The sequence below is a fragment of the Crocuta crocuta genome, unplaced genomic scaffold, assembly GCF_008692635.1.
Source record: "Crocuta crocuta isolate KB4526 unplaced genomic scaffold, BGI_CrCroc_1.0 scaffold493, whole genome shotgun sequence".
In the NCBI taxonomy this organism is placed as follows: Eukaryota; Metazoa; Chordata; class Mammalia; order Carnivora; family Hyaenidae; genus Crocuta; species Crocuta crocuta.
In genome coordinates this window covers 780,993-798,323 of record NW_027527377.1, presented here as the reverse complement: position 1 = coordinate 798,323, position 17,331 = coordinate 780,993, and the positions used below count along the sequence as shown (strand labels likewise).

Genomic DNA, 17,331 nt, shown 5'->3' with positions numbered 1-17,331 from the left:
AATAAAATTGCAGGATACAAAAGTCAACCAATGCAAAATCCTGTCATATTTCTATAAACAGTGAACAAAAGGAAATTAAATATTTCCATTTATAAGAGCATCAAAGAGAATAAAATATTTTACTAAGAAACTTAATGAAGGAGATAGAAGACTTATATAACAGTCTCCCCTTATTCATGGGGATACATTCTAAGGACCCCAATGGATGTCTGAAACCACAATAGTACCAAACCTATAAATGATACTTTTTCCTACTGATACTTTTGATAAAGTTTAATTTCTAAACTAAGCCAAGTTAAGAGAGTAACAATAACTAATAATGAAATAAAACAATTACAATATATTACAGTTATGTGAATGTGGTTTCTCTCTTTCAAAATATCTTATTGTAATGTACTCAACCTTCTTACAAGGTGAGATGATAAAATGCCTATGTTATGATATGAAATAAGGTGAAACACAGAGGCATTGTGATGCAGGGTTAGGCTACTATTGACCAAATTCTATCAATACCTAAGAAAAATCATCTGCTCCCAAACTGCAACTGACCATGGGTAACTGAAAACACCGAAAGGGAAACCATGGATAAAGAGAGACTATTGTACAATGAAACCTATGAAATATTGCTGAAAGAAACAAATGTAAAGAAGTTGCATTCATGGGAAGACTTAATATTGTTAAATGCCCATTCTACCCAAAACAATCTACATATTCAGTTCAATCCCTACTGAAATCCCAATGGCATGTCTTAATTAAAAAACAAAAAACTAAAATTCTTATGGAATCTCAATAAAATCCAAACAACAAAAACAATCTTGAGAAAGAAAAACAAAGCCAGTCTCATACTTCCTGACTTTAAACATCTTACAAACCTACAGAAGCCAAAAGAGCATGGTACTGCATAAAGACAAGACATGGACCAATGAAACACATCAGAGAACCCAAAAATAAACTCATATATATGGTCAAATAAAACTCTGGCATAGGTGCCAATGTTACCCAATGGGTGATCAAGAGCCTCTTCCACAAATGGTTCTGGGAAAACTGGATATCCAAAGGCCAAAGAATGAAGTTGGACCCTTACATCTTATACTACGTTAAAAAAAAAAAAAAAAAAAAAAAAAAAAAAATGTTAACCAAAAGAGACTAAAGAACTAAATATACAGGGTCTGGGTGGTTGAGTGTCTGACTCTTCATTTTGGCTTGGACTGTGATCCCACAGTTCATGTGATCAAGCTCCATGTAGGCCTCTGTGCTTACAAGGCAGAACCTGCTTGGGATTCTCTCTCCCCCTTTCTTTCAGACCCTCTCCTGCTCTCATTCATTCATTCATTCATATTCTCTCTCTCTCTCCCAAAATAAATAAAAAAATAAACATTAAAACAAGTAGGGGCACCTGGATGGCTCAGTCATTTGAGCATCTGACTCAGGGTCAGGTCATGATCTCAGAGTTTGAGTTTGAGCCCCTCATCAAGCTCTCTGCTGTCACCTTAGAGCCCACTTCAGATCTTCCGTCCTCCTCTCTCTCTGACCCTCCCCTGCTCATGTGCTCTGTCTCTGTCTCTCTCAAAAATAAACATTAAAAAAATTAAAGAAATAAAGACCTAAATATGAAACCTGACATTGTAAAACTACCAAAATAAACATAGCTTCAGGACACTGGATTGGGCAATACCAAAAACTATATAAAACAAGCAAAAATAGACAACTGAGACTATAGTGAACTTTTGCAAGCAAAGGAAACAAACAACAGAGTGAAAAGACAACATATATGATTATTCAGTCTCTTGGGTCTGACTGAACACTCCATATCAGGAAGTAGAAGAACCAGAATGTTGAGACTAGAAGACAGTAGAGGGGCCACAGGATACCTCTCAAAGACAGGAAAAACAGAGAAAGCAAGTAAGAAAGCATACAAAGACTACAACCTGAGGTGGGTGTTTTAATTAACATTAAATGATAAACATTAGCACACCCAAGAGAATGGAAAGGAGCATCAAAACAGATGTGAAGATTATTTAAGATAAAATGGTTGCGGAACTGAGATGCTAGGGAGTTACAAGCTAAGCTACACAAAGATGTCCAGGGATCTGGGTTAGAGTGCAAGAGTATGAGTTCTTCAAAGACTGAGAAGTGACTAACAATGAAGACAGACATAGCCATAAAGATGACATAGCCAGAATGCACAGCCTCAAAGGAGCAAGAATTTTTATGCTGAGAGAATTAACAACAGTTCAGAAACATAAGTAGAGAAGAATAACAGTGTGTGGGAAAGGAACAGGTCAAGGCTTACTGCACCTATAACCTAGCTTCTGTATCTAGTGATATAGAAACTATTCTTGATAGTCATCACTTTTCACTCCTTATTTTGTCTTAACTTGCTGAGAAATGCAGAACCTGGAAATTTATTGTGGGCTTCCAGGACACACTTCCTGATTTCCTCCTTTCTCTCTGGCTGTTCTTCAGAGACATCCCTTCCATATCTGTAAATGTTTATACTCCCCAGGAACCAGCCATTAGACACTTTCTCTTTTATATTTCACTTTGGACAGTTTCATCTTCTTCAAGGCAAAGCTGATAATTTCCAAATGTCTCCTTCAGCACATTTTAAACTCTACTTGAGAATCTAGTACTACTCAAGTTCTCCAGCTATTTTCATATTGGCTCTTTGTTCAAGAAATTTACTGCTTAAAAGAGATGAAAGCCAGATGACTTAAATAGCATAGGAAATACAGAGGTAATGATAATATAAAGAAACACAACTTAGCCAAGATAAGTCACAAAGGATGACTAGGAAAGGACACAAAAAAATACAAGGAATGTTTCAGGTAAGAAGGGAATGAGTAAAGGCACAAGGGCCTGAGAGCATCTTATGACAATTTCAAATTCAACAGATAAAGTTCAAAACAGGACTCAAAAATATGAAGCAGCAGGGAGAAGCTAGATTATGACAGACTTTACAAGAAATAAAGAATTCTCATTTTATTTGGAAAAGAAGTAATCTAATAAAGGTGAATGACTTTCTCCTCATAAAAATGCACATATACTCCATCTTGCAAAAAATTTCATAAGATGCACATACTATTTATAAACCACTAGATAAGAATAAATGCAGTATAAATCACTAACAGGTTTAAGCAGGTCAGTGATTAAGCCATATCTGCCTTTATGATAATTCCATTTTGTAAACTGGGATCAAAGCTGGCCAGAGTGGAGGCAGGCAATCCAGTTAGATGATGCTACTCTACACTAGGGAAAGAAAGCAGTAGTAGCAGGAATGAAAAGAAAACTAATGCAAGAGATACTTTAAAAATGTAGCATATAGCAGGTAAATAAGGGGAAAGAGCTGAATGCCTAGGTTTCTGTTATGCGCAACTGGGCAGAAGGTAGTGAATGCTGTAAGCTGAAATGATAACAAAAACAACAATCTTCATTAACCTACATTATCCTACAGTGAATGGTCTTTGTATGTTGTGGCCTTTAATTCTTACAATTATCCTAGTGAGGAAATTGCAGAAGGTAATAAAGCACCTAGGAAATCAGAAAGTCCTGCTTTTAAGTAATTTAGGATGATAAGCATCCTTTTTATTATAACTACATCTTTTAACTTTGAATCCCATTGATAGCTAGCAAGTTCTATGTAACAAAGTACACCATCCCCATTAATGTTTCTTAAAATCTTTTTAGGGACACATAAGATATAATGAATAAAATGCAAAATTCACACTGATTCTAAAAACCATTTTATTAGAGTACCTGAATAAAACCAGCCAGGTTTTGCTCATTCTGCTTCCTGAGAAGATTAGGCCAGAGGAAGCTCATCTATTCATACATTCTTACTGTTAACCAGAAGCACAATACCTTCTATTTCAAATAGAATGTAGAAGTTTACATGATGCTTCTTTTTAAGTTTGTTTTACAATTATTTATTTTTGAGAGACAGAGAGAGACAGATTACAAGTGGGGGAGGGGCAGAGAGAGGAGACAAAAAATCCAAAGCAGGCTCCAGGTTCCGAGCTGTCAGCACAAAGTTCAATGTGGGGCTTGAACCCACAAACTGTGAGACCATGACTGAGCTGAAGTTGGACACCCAATCAACTGAGCCACCCAGGCGCCCCTATATGATGCTTCTTTTGGTAGAAAAGTAGACCAGCTACGATTCAGGCCACTTCAATGCCTAACACTTTTCATTAGCTCCTATGTCTACCAGGAGAAAACCCAGAACTTTTCAGTACTGTCGAAGCCTTTCACTTGATTACTTCACTTGTCATGTCTTTCTGCTTCCAACTACATTTTTTATTTTTAGCACATCTCCTCCCATCTCCTAAATCTACATTACAGCAATACTAAACTTCCTACAGTTCAAAGGATTTGTTCTGCTGCCTTCCTTGGATCCAGGTGTTAGAAAGGTTTTCTTCCTGCCCAGAATACTATGATCCCTACTTATACCAAGTAATTCTCAAAGACTCAGCTTAGATATCACTTCCAACATTATTATATATCACTTCTCTGTACGTGCACAGTAACCTGTATGTACTCTAAATACACCTTATTATAACTGCCTATTATATAGATGGTAGGCTCTCTGAGACACATGACCAAATAAGTTCTTGACAATTATATCCTAAGAACCTAGTAAATTATGAAACTTTAATAAAGATCCTTTAATTTCTCTTCTGATATTATCTAAATATCAGTCAATTAACCCTATGTTTTTCTAATATTTAACCATAAAGGGAAATAATCGGTCAGAATACTTCCCAGTTTCAGAAAAAGGAATGCTTGTGCATTGTTGGTAGAAATGCAAACTATGTAGTCACTATGGACTATAGTATGGATGTTCCTCAAAAAATTTAATATAGAATTACCATATGATCCAGGAATTCCACTACTGAGTACTTACCCAAAGAAGATGAGCACAGTAATTCAAAAAGATAAATGCACTCTATGGTTACTGCAGTATTACTTACAGTAGCAAAGATATGGAAGAAATCCAGGTGTCCATCGACAGATCAAAGGATAAAGATATGGTGTGTGTATATATATATACATATATATGTGTGTATATATATATACACATATATGGGTAAAATGGAATATTATTCAGCCATAAAAAATGAAATCTTGCCACTCGCAGCAACATGGATGGATCTACAGAGCATAATGCTAAGTGAAATAAATTGGTCAGAGAAAAAAAAAATACAATATAAATTCACTCATATACAGAATTTAAGAACCGAAACAAAGAAAAAGGAGACAACAACAAAAAACCCGGACTCTTAACTACAGAGAACAAATTAATGGATATGGAGCAGGGTTACATGAAATACGAGGATTAAGAGTATCAAGATGAGCAATAAGTAATGCATAGAACTGCTCATTACTATAATGTACACTTGAAACTAATATAACACTATATGTTATTATACATAACAGTTTCATAGGTTATATCAGAAGCATAAAAGGAATATGTAAAGGCTCAAAGTGGAGAAGGACATGGTATCAGAAGCTATTGGAGAGGATACTGAAAAAAGAAAATCTCTGATTAAAGAGATTTTTTTTTCAAATATTTATTTAAATTCTAGTTAGTTAACATGCAGCACAATACTAGTTTCTAGAGCAGAATTCAGTGATTTATCGCTTACATACCCAGTCTCATCACAGGTGCCCTCCTTATCACCCATCTAGCCCATCCCCCACCCACCTCCCTCCATCAACCCTAGGTTTGTTTTCTATTTTTAAGATTCTCTTATGGTTTGTTTCCCTCTCTCTTTTCCTCCCTCCCATATGTTCACCTGTTTTGTTTCTTAAATTCCACACAAGCAAAATCATATAGTATTTGTTGATGAAAAAGATTTGTATATTTATTAACTTTAGAATGTACCTCCAGATGTTATTTAATCCATAAATGCTGTTATACACATTAAGTATATTTTAACTGGAAGTCACACAGAATTCTTGTCTCCCATTCCATATAGAAAAAAAAGGCATCCAATCTAGATATCAATTTCTGACTTCTGGTTCCACATATAAAGAGCTAGAAAGCTGCTACACCAATCAAACAACAAGTAAAAATCTGAACACACTAAAAATTTAACAACTCTTCTTGGATTACTGGGAGAGGAATACAGGACAAACTGCTGCCCCAAAGACTGGAGACAGAAGCAAATACACGCAGCCACGGCTTACTGAAGCAGAGAACAGGAAACCATCAGAGAACCTGTGACGTGAGAGGAAATCCTAAACTGCAATTGACAAACTCCTGGAGGCTCACCATAGAAAGAACTAATAGTTAAAAACTTCCAAGGGGGCCTAGACACAGCAGAGCCCCCACAATTTTGTGATATTTACTTCAAAAAGCTCGACCAGGCTCTCGCAGCAAACACTAGAGAAAAATCCCCTCATGCTTCTAGCAGGGGAGTTAAAAGGAAATATCTGAGATACATCAGAGTACTTTGTTCTTAACAAGGCCTATCCTCAGGGGAAAATAGTTAACTAAAGCCTAATCTGCCAGGTATTATCAAAGCCTAACTGGCCTGTGTGAGGGAAACATCCAACTCCATCATCCCACTTTAGTCACTCTAGTCGTCTGGTTCCACTTAAGAGGGGAGGTAAAAATGAGAAAGTTCACAATCCTGAGGCACGAGCAGGCTCAATAGAAGACTAAGACCTAAACAAAGGACTACTGAATGGTTCCCTTCCCCCTACACCGCAACACCGTATTATTAAGGCCTATATATAGCAATTCCTTTTACCTGGGAAATCAGGTATCTAGAAATCTAGAAATCCAGCTATCTAGAAAAATTATGAGGCATATTAAAGGCAATAAAACTGTCTGAAATGACACTAAGTACGAGAACTAAATATAGCAGGGGTGTTGGAAGTTATCATACCAGAAATTAAAAACTATGATTAATATGCTAAGGACTCTAATGGATAAAGAAGACAGCATGAAAGAACAGCAGAGCTATGTAAACAGAGAAAAACCAAAGACCCAAAAATTTCAAAGCCAGAGTTCAAAAACACTGTAACAGTAATGAAAACTGTCTTTGATGAGCTTAATAGTCAACTGGAAACAACTGAAGAAAGAAATCCTAAACTTGAAGATATACCAAAAGAAACTGCACTGAAAAGCAAAGAGAACAAAGACTGACAATATGCAAGGACTCTGGGACAACCACAAAAAGTATAACATACACATAGTGGGAACATCAGAAGAAGTGACAGAATCAGAACTGAAACAATAATGACTGAGAATGTCCCCAAATTAATGTCAGACATCAAACCACAGATCCAAGGAAACTCAGAAAACACCAAAAAGGATAAATGTTAAAAGAAACAAAAAACATCCACCAAAATATGCATATATAAATTTAAAAAACCACACCAAAACCAAAACACTACACTCGGCATATCATTTTCAAACTACAAATAATCAAAGATAAAGAAAAAACTTTGAAAGAAGCCAGGAGGAAAACAGCTACAGGAAAACAAAAGTAAAAATTACATCTGACTTCTCAGAAACAATGCAAGTGAGTGGAATGAAAAAGTGTCAAAGAAAAAAACCCCACTAATCTAAAAATTCTGTACGTTGTAAAAGTATTCTTCAAGATTAGAAAAGAAATAGACTCTCAGACAAACAAAAATTGGGAGAATCTGTTGTCAGTACACTTGTCTTGCAAGAAACATTAAAAGAAATTCTTTAGACAGAAAGAAAATTATATAAATCAGAAACTCCTATGTATATAGGGAAAGACCACTGAGGAATGAATAAATGAACATAAAATAACTCATTTTTCTTAATCAATCTAACAGATAACATTTGTTCAAAATAACAACGCCAACAATTTATTGTTATAAATACTTATATATGTATAATTTTAAACATATATTTATATATAAGTGAAAGGTCAGCCATGATACAAGGACAGAAGCAAAGAATATTATTATTATAAGGTACTCATATTCCCTATTATATGTAGACTGTTACCTGAAAGTAGACTAGGTTAAGATATAAATATATACTGCAAACTCTAGGACAACCCCAAAAAAGAAAAGTAAAAATGAAGAGTAACTAACTGATCTACTTACAAATGAGAGAAAATGGAACAATATACTATGCTTAAGTGAAACCACAAAAGGAAGAAAGAGGGTAGAAGACAAAAGGAAGAAAGAGGGTAGAAAACAAAAACAGGAAAAAAAGAACAAGAGCAACAAATAGAAAACAGTAACAAAAATGTTAGGTATTAATTCAACTATATCAATAATCACTTTAAACATTCGTGGTCTAAATGCATTAACTAAAAGATACAGATTGCCAGAGTGGATCAAAAAATAATATCCAGGGGAGCCTGGGTGGCTCAGTTCATTAAGCGTCCAGCTTTGGCTCAGCTCAGAGCCTGGAGCCCATTTCAGATTCTGGGTCTCCCTCTCTCTCTACCCTTCCCCTACTTGCACTCTGTCTCTCTCTCTCGCAAAATTAAAATAAAAATAAGATGCAGCTATGTATTGTCTACACCTCAATTATAAAGATACAGATTAAAAGTAATGAAAAAAATGTACCATGCTAACAATAATGAAAAGAAAGCTGGAGGAGCTACATTAATTTCAGACAGGGCAGACTTCAAAACCAAGGTAAGTCATCAGAATTAAAGAGGGGCACAACATAATGATAAATAGTTCAATTCTCCAAGAAGACATAACAATCCTTAACATGTGTGCACCTAACAGGCATCAAACTACATAAGGCAAAAACTGATAGAATTACAAGAAAAAATAGATAAATCCACTACCGTAGTTGTAGACTTCCACACCCCTCTACCAGAAATGGATAGATCTAGCAGGCAAGATAATCAGCAGAGATATAGTTGAACTCAACAGCACCATCAATTAGATATAATCAACATGTCTGGAATACTTCATCCAACAATAGCAGATTAAACATTTTTCTCAAGCTCACACAAAAAAATTCATCAAGATATATCACATTCTGGGCCATATACCTTAACAAATTTAAAATAATAGAAATCATACAATGTCTACTCTTACACTACAACAGAATTAAGCCAGAATCAGTAACAGAAAGATAACTGGAAAATCTCAAAACACACAGAGATTAAACAAGTCAACAAAGAAATCTAAACAGAAACTACAAACTCTTTTGAACTAAATAAAATGAAAACACAATTTATCAAAATTGTGGAATGCAGCAAAAATAGTGCTTAAAGTGAAATGTATTAACACTGGATGCATTAGGAAAAAAAAGATCTAAAATTAATCAGTTACACTCCAACTTTAATCAACTCAAAAAAGAGCAAATAAAATCCAAAGCAAAAGAAATAACATTGTAACCCAAATCCATGAAATTGAAAAAACAGAAATCAATAGATAAAAATCAACATCAACAATTAGTTCTTTGAAAAGATTAATAAAATCAATACTCTTCCACAGCCAGCCAGGCTAACTAAGGAAAAAACAGGACATGAATTACTAGTATCACAAATGAATAGGGGACTTCACAACAGATCCCATGAACATTAAAAGGATAAGAGATATACTAGGAATAACTCTATACCCATAAATTTGATAACCTAGATGTAATTAACCAATTCCTTAAAAGACCCAGTCTGCCAAAGTCACAAGAAACAGACAACCTGATAGGCCTATATCTGATATGAAAACTGAATAAATAAGCACTACCTTCCAAAACATTTGCTAGAACCAAATGAGTTCACGGATGAATTTTACCAAAAATTTAAGAAATTGTACCAGTTCTTTATAATCTCTATCAGAGGATACAAACTGTATCCCCACAGTCTAATGTGATTAAAAGGCTCAGCTTTAAAAACAAAAAAAATCTTGCCACTTCAGACAATATTGATGGATCTGGAAGGTATTATTTTAAGTGAAGTAAGAGAAAGACAAATACCATATGACCTCACTTACATGTGTAATCTGAAAGAAACCAACAAAAACTAACAACAAAACAAATTAACACAAAAACAAACAAATAGCAGAAAAAGATCCATAAATACAGAGAACAAACTGGTAGCTCCAGAGGGGTGGGATGGACAAAATGGGTGAAGGAGAGTGGGAGGTACAGGCTTCCAGTTAAGGAATGAGTAAGTCACAGGAATATAGGGAATATAATCAATAGTACTGTAATAGTATTGTATGGTGACAGATGGTAGCTACACTTGTGGTGAGCATGCCATAATGAAGAGTTGCTAAATCACTATGCTGTATACCTGAATCTAATGTATTGCTATATGTCAACTATGTCAACGAGTAATATGTGAATTCACAAAATTAAACTTTACATACCTAAAGAACTAAAATAATATTTTTGTTATTGTTTGTTTTAAAAAGGCTCATCTTTCCTATCAAATGATAGAATGCATGTGGAGTACTGAGCAGTGGTTTATCATGTGGTAAGTCAGGTGCACTATATAAGTTCTATGGGTGGGTGTGTGTGTGTGTCTGTATGTGTGTGTGTCTGTGTGTGTGTGTGTGTATGTATCTGTTACTTCCACATAAACTGATCCCAGAAAAGTCTTCCTACACTTCTGCAAGAAAATTAAAAAGGCAAAAATAAACATTTTGCATTAGTCAGTTCACTCTTTCATATATTAAGTATTTACTGATTACCTATTGTAGGCCAGGCACTCTCATTAGGCTTCCATACTAGTATTAAATGAGCCAGAGAACAAACAAATCAGTAAGTCAAATGATATTAAATCTCATGATTTAATGAGTACATGATAAAGGGTAATAGAGAACAAAGAATATAACCATTCTTTGATAAAGTTGGTCAAGGAAGGCCCCTCCGATAAAGCATCATTTGAGCAGAGATCTCTGGGACAAGTGAAAGGAAGCCATGTGGACATCATAGAGAAGGGTCACAAACAATAGGCACAAGTCTTAAGAACATCAAAACATAAGGGCAAGATTATAAAACCAGTGTAGGTAAAGATAAGCTAAAGAAATGGAAAGGCCAGACAAGTGAAAGAGAGCTCATACAGGACACTGAAGATCTTTAGATTTTACTCAGACATATAGGAAGCTCCTGAAAAGTTTTGAGCATAAATAACCTGGTTAACTGATTTTAAAAAGATCGCTCTGATTGCTATACAGAAAATACAATGAAAGAGGCAAGGATGAAACCCGGAAGACTACCGGGAAATAATTTCATTCTTCTGGCACAAGATAATGGCTTTGATTGGAGTGATAGACATGGAAATGGTGTAAATAAACAACTGGTAAAATTAATGATATTTTAAAGGTGGAGCCAACATGATCTGCTGATAACCTAAGTGAGACAAAGAGAAATTAAAGATGCTTCCAAAGTTCTGGATATACTGGAAGAAAAAAAAAAAGACTTGCTACTAATCGAGATGGCAAAAAGTAGTTTTGAGAGGGTGAAAATCAAGACCTATTTTAGACTTGTTAAGTTTGAGAATCAGACATTCAACTATTGGATACATGAGTTTACAATTCAGTGGGTAAGTCAGAGTTGGAGATGGAAATATGAGCTCTTACCTGGAGAGAAAAGATAATGACGGCCTGAAGTCTCCCTGGGTCCTAGGTCATACCAAAATTTACAGAAAATTAAGTATTTATTTAAATAGCCTTGATACATTCAGAACCATAAATCACTTGATACGTTTGCCCTTGTTTCATTTACTTAGTCATACACCTGAAAACACAGCCTAAGCATTAGGCTTAGCATTAGGGTTGGAGAGTAACTACCAAAGGAAGAGAAATCTGAAGTTGCTGGAAATTTCTTTGAAATCATTAAAAAAACTGAAGAGTCTAGATTAATACATACAAAAAGATTCCACTATGTGGTATACATTAATTTTTCTAAAATACAGGGAGAATATTCATACAATTGCATAAAAAGACCTGGGTTACCGTGTTAGCTCTATTTCTAGGCTATTTCTAGTTCCACGGCATGCAACTGTTAAAAGATTTTTACTGTTTTCTGCACCCTAGGGAATAGGCAACACTAAGAATTCCTAAACACAGGTATATTAATTTTATATAATTGCCATTTAGAATGCACCCAAGATGTTTCCCTAAAGGATGCCAAATGCAAATGTGTCCCCAAGTGCCCCCCAAAAAAATCATACTTCAATAAATGGCAGTAAGATGCTGCCATTATTCAAAGATCCTAGAATAATTCTTGGGTAAAACCAAGAATCCTTCATTATCTATTTTGTACATCAAAACTCATAAAATTATGGTAGAATAAACCTGGACCTACTCACCTTACTTAACTACTACCTGGTTATGGCTTCCACAGGTACAGGAATTTATGAAATGGGGACAGACCTGAAGACTGAGCTGTTTTACAATGATTATATCTGGAAACTTAGACACCGTTATCAAGACACCATGGTAGGTTTAATTACCTGCTATTGTACCTTAATATAATCAAGTTAAACAGTATGACAGCTTGCTGAATTCAACCAGAACTTAGAAGAGTTACATCTGGAATCTTGTGGCACATATCCTATCTCACATTCTTACCATTTTCTTTTTTACTACAATATGGCAAGCTTGATCTACTCTTTTCTAGTCTTTACTATGGATTCATCCCACTAATCTACTAAGATCTCTATAAAAAACATTTATAATACAGGTTGTCCCTAATCAACTGCTTTATACAATGGTTCCTCAACCTCTTAGCTTTCACTAAAGCCTGGCTTTCCCAAAAGGCACTGCTTACCTTGCATCCCTTTTATGTGAGGGTTTCATAGACAAGTAAAACCTGTTTTAAGTCCACTATTATTCTTCTAATTCCTTGTATTTAAAACAATGTCCACCGAAACAAAATAAAACACAACACAAACACAACTTACACTTTAGAAATCATATTATCTATCTGAATACCTATCTCCTCTCTTCTGGTAAAGTATACCCATATAATAAAGGTTCTATTTTGCCCCTAGTTATATCACTGGCATCCTGACCTCCAGGTCTGTTTTCACGATCTATCCCAACACTTTAGTCCCCTCTCACCCAAAATACTTACTTGACTTTCTTCAGAAACCTTCACCTCCTCTCTATGCCAGCCAATCACTACTATAGGCATATTAAATACCCACCCCTGATCATTATCATCTATCCTTATAAAAATTTCACTTACACTAAACTCTCTCTCTGACCTATCAAGGCTTTTTATAACCAGTCTAACACCTCTGTCTGGCACCACAATGTATCTAATCATGGCCATCACCAATAACTTATAAATTCAACTTACTTCAGTGTTAGTTAACAATCTATGCACATACCACTAGTAGCTCCTTCAGTGTTAACAACCTATGCACATGCCACTAGCACTTCCGTCCCATCTGCTCTGCTAAAACCCAACCTTGAAATACCATGCCTCTTTTCTGGCTATTAAAGAAATTCTTTAACCTCCAAGTATGTTAAGTTCCCTAACCTCAATTAACCACTAAGTAGCAAGCGACTCAATAATATTTGGTCTACTTCTTCACCTATTCCCCCCAGTCACTTTCCAAGTGTCCACAGTCTTCTCAAATTCCCTAATCAAACACTGTGTTTCACAAAATCCTATTAAAACATGTTCTTAAAAGTCACATGCTCACAAAACTAGAAAAAAAAAACCACTGCATTAGGATGGCGATTATCAAAAACATATAATTACAAGAGTTGACAAGAATGTGAAAAAAGTACAGAGGCTCCTCAAAATATTAAATAAAGAATTACCATATGACCCAGCATATCCTCTGGGTGTATATACTCAAAGAACTGAAAGCAGGGTCTCAAAGAGATATTTGTGCTGTCATGAACATGTCATGAAAAGTAACCCAAGTGTCCATCAATGGGTTAAGGGATAAACAACATACGTTATATACACATACAACAGAATATTATTCATCCTTAAAAAGGAAGAAAATTCTGACATATGCCAGAACATGGATGAACCTTGAATATACTATGATAAGTGAAATAAGCCTCACAAAAAAGACAAATATAAATGATTCCACTTACATGAAACAGAGCAGTCAAAATCATAGATAGAAAGTAGAATGATGGATGCCAGAGGGTGGGGAGAAAGGGAAATTGGGAGTTATTGTTTAAAGGATACAGTTTCAATACTGCAGGATGAACAGAGCTGTAGAGAATCTACACAACAATATTAACGTACTTAATACCACTGAATCGCACACTTAAAAATAATAAAGATTTTACATGTATTTTACCACAAAAAAAAAATATGGGGGAAGAAGGTTACACGGACACATAAGTTTGAGAAATACATTTTTACAATCCCTTCTTGGAGATTCACAATGTATATCTCACCACCTTAAAGTAATTCCACTATTTTCAGTAAAGAAACCTGTTTAATTCCGCAGTTCCCAAATTTATTCAATAATTGAACCTCCTTTTCAAGAAGTGTCTAGTGTCATTTCAAAGGAAAAAGAAACAGTAGTGTAGCAGATCTATACAAATTTACTGAGAAAATACTGCAGGTAAAAATGACCTCTGACTGGGGCACCTGGGTGGCTTGGTGAGTTAAGCATCTGACTCTTGATTCTGGCTCAGTTCATGATCTCATGGTTCATGGAATCGAGCCTCATGTCAGGCTCCATGTTGCCAGTGGCCTCTGCTTGGGATTCTCTCTCCCTCTCTCTCTGCCCCTCCCCCACCCTCTCTCTCAAAATAAACTTAAAAAAAAAAAGACCTCCACTTCCCCCATTCTCATCTGCAAACACATTTAACATCACATATCCAACTTTATATCGTTCTTCTAGTTTCAAAAGATAGGGGTCTTTGCTCTTATTCAAAAGCAATCCCTATACCTTTATTCATTTCAGCACTTACTATCTCAAAAATCTTGCTTCAATAATTACCACCTTCCTATTACCTTATTATATTAAATCTTCAATTCTTACAACCAGTCACTGAGGTCTTAAATATTTCACCTTCTAAATATTTTTCTTAAATCCAGAGAATGTCATCTTAAATTCCTATTATCCCACTGCCCTTCTTAAGGCTGTCATTGACTGAACTCCTAAAGCCCTGGTCACCATGCCACCATGGACTTCTCTTCACGGACTTTCTCTGCTGCCAAAACTATTAAAAACCTAATCTAACAAGGTTACTACTCCTTCCTTAGCAAATTCTTTATTGAGTTCCAGAATTTATGAGAGACAGGCCAAGGCCCTTCACATAGCATGCAAGGCCCTTTCTATCAAATGTTATTTTTCACTTTCCTGCTTAAGATCTAAAACCTTAACTGCCTGTTGTTGCCTACACTCACTATACAGCTTTATAACCTAATCCATGCTTCTGCCTAGAACAATCCTGCCCATGCTTCTGGCTACCTAACTACCAGTTACATTTCAAGATTTAATTCTGCCTTCCCTGGCCACCCCTATTTCCCTGTCACCTGGATTAGGTTCCTTTTGAATACTTAGATAACCCAGTATTCCTTTATGTTCCTGTTGCATCCTCAGTATAACTCTACCATAAAGATGATTTCCTTCTGTGTCTTTCATAGTGAGTAGACTATAAAAATTATTTGGGTTAGGGACTAATTATTATGCATCTTTGTAGCCACAAGACATCACCAGCTGCTTTATATATAATTGTATTTAATAACTGTCAACCTGAACTCTTTCCCCTCTCTATTTCTCTACAATGTCTAGGTGACCAAAAAGACATTAGAATCCAGGACTGTACAATTATTCATTTCAAAGTAGAAATCTACTGACATGTTACCAAAGTTTAGAAGCATTTATTTGGTAGGAAAAATAGTAGGCATATTGTTCTCTCCCAATTTATTTTTAAATGTATTTTTCTCTTATAACTGGAAATTATTTTCAAATAATATGGTACCTTTAAAACAATCTAGGGTCATTTAAAAGACATCATAGCCTCAACCAAGTTACACTTACATTCGGCTAGCTTCGATGTCGTCAGATTGAGGTACTCCTGGCGATCTGTAAAATGCAATTGAGGAAAGTTAAGCAAAATATTCCAGATTCCAAAAAGGGCAGACATATTATTTTAGGAGACAAATTTGAAAACAAGGGATTTAATTGTTAACAGTTTTAAAAGTAACTAAAGATTTCAACAGAAGAAAAAAAATGATCAAGTCAGACTGCCATTCAACACGTTTTTTATAAAAGCTGGACTAATAAAAAGAAGTCAGCACATTGTTTTTAAGGAAAACTGTAAACACTATATTTAGATATCAACATACAAAGCAATATATAATCATAATTATTCATAAAGTCAAATATTTATAATAAAAACATACAATTCTGAAACTTTCTACAGCCAACTACTGGTTATCCACAATATCAAAAGTATTCACTGGTATTCATAGTCCCAAATTATATTTAGATCAGGTGTCAGCAAACTATTTCCTCGGACAATAAACTAAGGCTTGGGTCAGTTGCCTATTGTTGTAAAGTTTTATTGGAATACAGCCACACTCATTCATTTATATATTGTCTATGGCTGCTTTCAAAACACAAGAGCAGAGCTGAGAAACTCTGACAAGGATATATGGCCCACAAAGCCTAAAGTATTTACTATCTGGCCCATTAAGAAAAAGTTTGCCAACTTCTGCTCTAGATAATTCAAATTTAAATCTAATAGCCTTGGTGAATTTTGAGACACTTTAAGTCAGATTTACCATTCTAATCATAATTATCTTGGTTCAACAATGAAATTAACCTTCTCTGAAAATACACTGGCAAGATACACTACCTATCAAAAGTGTACCAACCTGGGATATTAAAATTTTACTATAATTGTGAACTGACTTCAGTTATAAATAGTTGCCAGTTACACTAAAAAGTCTTTTATTTTCATTTTGAGATATGAATCAATTTTGCCTAATCCTACCATGCTGTTAAAAAATTCTTATTATCCTATTTGGTTTCATAAACAGTATTATTGGTCAATGTATACTAAGATGAATCAACATAAATTTGATTTCTAACACTCAAATTCTCAAAATTTTTAGAGATCAAAAGCTAAATTTACAAAATGACATTATAAGGACTTAATTTGTGAATTTATCACTGACTTGAAATTTCTAATTTTGAACTTTAACAAAAGAATCTTAAATTCAGAGTCATCAGCAAAAAAAAAAAAAGAAAAAAAAAGAAAAAGAAAAAGAAAGAAAAGGAAAGGAAAAAAACAAAAACAGTTTCCCACATTTCTTAGCTTTTAAAAATCTCACTTCTTTACCAGATTTTCAAAATTACCCCTCACTGCAGTTCATTCAGAGTCCAAGAACAAGAATGCCAAAAAAAAAAAAAAAAAAGAAAAAAAAAAAAAAAAAAA

At 34.8% G+C, this 17,331-nt stretch overlaps 1 protein-coding gene across 4 annotated transcripts in view; it reads right to left on the bottom strand.

Moving 5' to 3' along the window:
- Positions 1–17,331, bottom strand: part of UBE3A (ubiquitin protein ligase E3A) — a 100,061-nt gene that overhangs the window by 52,581 nt on the left and 30,149 nt on the right. For all 4 annotated transcript variants that reach the window (XM_077768038.1, XM_077768133.1, XM_077768066.1 and 1 more), the window contains one exon: positions 15,930–15,974. In XM_077768038.1, coding sequence (XP_077624164.1) covers positions 15,930–15,974 — 45 coding nt within the window. The remainder of the gene's footprint in view (positions 1–15,929; positions 15,975–17,331) is intronic.